We start from the raw sequence: 3,520 nt of genomic DNA, 5'->3' as shown, positions 1-3,520 counted from the left end.
CTGAGATCCGGCCACTGCACTCCAGCCTGGGCGACAGAGCGAGACTCCGTCTCAAAAAAAAAAAAAAAAAAAAAAAAAAAAAAGGAAGCGTACCCATCTCAGTGCTGGTCAAACAAAACAAGTAGGAAGCTACATCTGCTCTCCTAAAATGCACTCAAATCAAACATAAATGCATTTTTATGTATTAATTTTTTTTTTTTGAGACGGAGTCTCGCTCTGTCTTGCCTAGGCTGGAGTACAGTGGTGCAATCTCAGCTCACTGCAACCTCTGCCTCCTGGGTTCAAGTGATTTTCCTGCCTCAGCCTCCTAAATAGCTGGGATTACAGGCACCCGCCACCAAGCCCAGCTAATTTTTGTGTTTTTAGTAGAGATGGGGTTTCGTCATGTTAGCTAGGCTGGTCTCAAACTGCTGGCCTTAGCTGATGTGCCCGCCTTGTCTCCCAAAGTGCTGGGATTACAGGTGTGAGCCCCTGCACCCAGCCCATAAATGCATTTTTAGATGGTCAGGTATGTGGATTATCATACAACGGTTCCCTTTTCTAACCACACAGAAAACTGAGGCTGGTCTCCACCAATTGAGAAGCACCCATCAAAAAGGCAGAAGTCAGCCCTTGAGAGTTTACACACGTGGGGCTCAAATCACGGTGGAAACAATGGGCTCTGCAGAGTAAAAGGCAACATTTCTTTTTCTTTTTCTTTTTCTTTTTTTTCTTGAGACAGGGTCTCCATTTGTCACCCAGGCTGGAGTGCAGTGGTACGATCATGGCTCACTGCAACCTAAGCCTCCCTGGTTCAAGTGATCCTCCCACCTCAGCCTCCTGAGTAGCTGGGACTATGGGCACATGCCACCATGCCTGGCTAATTTTTGCGTGTTTTTTTGTAGAGTTTCACTATGTTTCCTAGGCTGGTCTCAAACTCCTGGGCTCAAGCGATCCTCCTGCCTCAGCTTCCCAAAATGTTGGGAATACAGGTGTAAGCCACTGAGCCTGGCCACAAATCCTAACTGCGTTAATGAAACTGGAAAACTTTCCCTTAAGGCAGTGCCTCTCAGACGCAGATGTGCATGAGCTGTCTACTGATCTTGTTAAAGGGCACGTTCTCACTCAGAGGGGCCAGCCAGGGCTCAAGACTCCGCATTTCTCACAAGCTCCCAGGAGATGCCAATGCTGCCAGCCCACACATGACAGAGCAGCAAGACCATCCGTATCTAGTGTGCTGCCGTGAATGGTGGAAGAGCCACAATCCACACGTGAACCCCATGGCTCTGGGGTGTGTGTGCATCCTCCTTTCCCTGGCTGAGATATTAACAGGCAGTGAACTGGGGTAGGGAAACATCAGGCCGATGCACAGATTCCCGCTTCTCAGTGGACGTCACGGCCCCAAACTCTCCCTTCCTGCTGCTCCAATTGTCAACACTCATTATTTTACCCTTAAGAACCACAAAAGAACAGCCATCCAGGGAAGGGCCCCATGCAAACAGCTGCTTCAGAATCAGCTGCTGGCCAGGGTCAGCACTTTGGAAGGTCGTGGCAGGAGGACTGCTTGAGGCCAGGAGTTTGAGGCTGTGGTGAGCTATGACTGCACCACTGCACTCAAGCCTGGGTGACAGAGTGAGACCTTGTCTCCAAAAGGAAAAAAAAAAAAATTAGCAGGGCATGGCGGCGTGTACCTATAGTCCCAGCTACTCGGGAGGCTGTGGTGGGAAGACTGCTTGAGCCCAGGAAGTGGAGGCTGCAGTGAGCCGTGATTGTGTCACTGCACTCCAGCCTGGGCAACAGAGTAAGGCCCTGTCTCTAAAAAAAAGAATCTGCTTCTTATGAGCACACCAGTATGGGTAACCACAGCTTTATTATCTTATCTTGCCCCTATATCTAATTTCAGTGAATAATTGCAACCTCTTAGCCAACTATAGCTGTGACAAGGAGCGCTAGGGAGTGGTGAGCCTACAAATGCTCAGATGGTCCCAGAAACAGAACAAGTGCCCCTTGTGTTTAGCAACGATGAGGTGAGACAGGTGTCGGCGGAGTGAGAGGAAAGAGACAGCCCCCTCCAAAGCCTTGCTTAAGAATTGCATGGATAAAATTCGGGAACAACATGCATTGGAAAATAACAGAGCTCTGCCAGGCACGGTGGCTCACGCTTATAACCCCAGCGCTTTGGGAGGCTGGGACGGGCAGATCACATGAGACCAGGAGTTCGAGAGCAGCCTGGCCAACATGGTGAAACCCTGTCTCTATTAAAAACACAAAAATTAGCCGGGTGTGGTGGCAGGTGCCTGTAATCCCAGCTACTTGGGAGGCTGAGACAGGAGAATCACTTGAACCTGGGAGGCAGAGCTTGCATTAAGCTGAGATTGCACCAGTGCACTCCAGCCTGGGTAACAGACCCAGACTCGGTCTCAAAAAAAAAAAAAAGAAAGAAAGAAAGAAAACAAACGAAAAGAAAATAATGGAGCTCATGGGGATGATGGGGACCTGTGAGCCGAGTACTCCGGAGCGCGTCCCTCCAGGGGTTCTCCGCACGTTTGCCCTTCCAAATCACCTGGGAGCCGCACATGCTTTGACGCCGGCCTCACCCTAGAGAACTGATGTAATTGGTCTGGAGTGAAGTCCAGACTCGGGTACTCTTTAAAAGGTCCCCATGTGGCTCTGCATGCAGGCTGGAGTGGAGGGAGGCCCCTGCAGTGGCCATCCCTGGCTGATGAGGAAATGGAAGCTCTGGCCCCAGGTGGCACCCTGGGGAGAGGCAGAGCCAAGAGCAGAAGGCGGGTCCCCTTGGGCCCTGTGGCCATGCCAGGCTGTCTTGTCCACACAGGCCCCTTACCCTCCAGAGAAGATCTTCTCCACGTAGCCACGCATGAAGTCCCTGAGAGCCAGGGTCTCTTCATCCTGGGTAGACTCGGTGCTCTGGCTGGAGGAGAAGGACTCGTTGGAGGAGGAGCGGCGGTCCTGGTCCCAGGACGGGTGTGAGGGTGACTCGCCCATGTCATTCTCACTGTCCGCAGACTCAGTGGTCTCACTCTCTGATGCGCCATCCCCCAGGGAGCCATCCCCGTCCTGCAGTGCAGGGGGTGGTGCCTCTAGGGGAGAGGAGGTGGGTGCCTCAGGCCCAAAGTCGATTAGCGAGCCCACGGGGACCTCCGGGGCCTCCATGGCTCTGGGGAGCTGCTGGGGAGGCTGCCTGGAGGGGAGCCCGCAGCCTGGCGTCCCAGGTGTGTTAGTAGGAGCCCACCAAGCTCACAAGTTGCCGGTAACTGCTGGCCACCAAGAATGAGTCCTTCGCAGCAGCTCACCTGGCCCTACAGCATCTAGAATGGAAACACAGACACAGACATTAACGCCATTCCTCACCAGAATCCAGACCCAGATCACACACTCCCCGGAAAGAGAAGAATCTCTGCTCTTCCGGAATTTGGGGTGCCTCTTCCCCATCATCTTCCTACCGTCCACTTTACTGTTCAAAACCTGGTACACGGTAGGCCCTCGATAAATACTTGTTAAATGAATGAACAAATAAACA

General features: G+C 52.2%; 1 protein-coding gene across 2 annotated transcripts in view; it reads right to left on the bottom strand.

Annotated features, from left to right (window-relative positions):
• KIAA0513 (KIAA0513 ortholog) overlaps window positions 1–3,308 on the bottom strand; it is a 21,938-nt gene extending 18,630 nt beyond the window's left edge. For both annotated transcript variants that reach the window (XM_011971456.1, XM_011971465.1), the window contains exon 1: window positions 2,825–3,308. In XM_011971456.1, the coding sequence (XP_011826846.1) occupies window positions 2,825–3,153 (329 nt within the window). In that variant the 5' untranslated portion in view covers window positions 3,154–3,308. The remainder of the gene's footprint in view (window positions 1–2,824) is intronic.
• Window positions 3,309–3,520: the final 212 nt, after the last annotated feature.

This window comes from Mandrillus leucophaeus, unplaced genomic scaffold (genome assembly GCF_000951045.1).
Source record: "Mandrillus leucophaeus isolate KB7577 unplaced genomic scaffold, Mleu.le_1.0 Scaffold10, whole genome shotgun sequence".
NCBI lineage: Eukaryota > Metazoa > Chordata > Mammalia > Primates > Cercopithecidae > Mandrillus > Mandrillus leucophaeus.
Note: the sequence above shows the minus strand (reverse complement) of the source record. Positions and strands in the feature narration are given on the sequence as shown.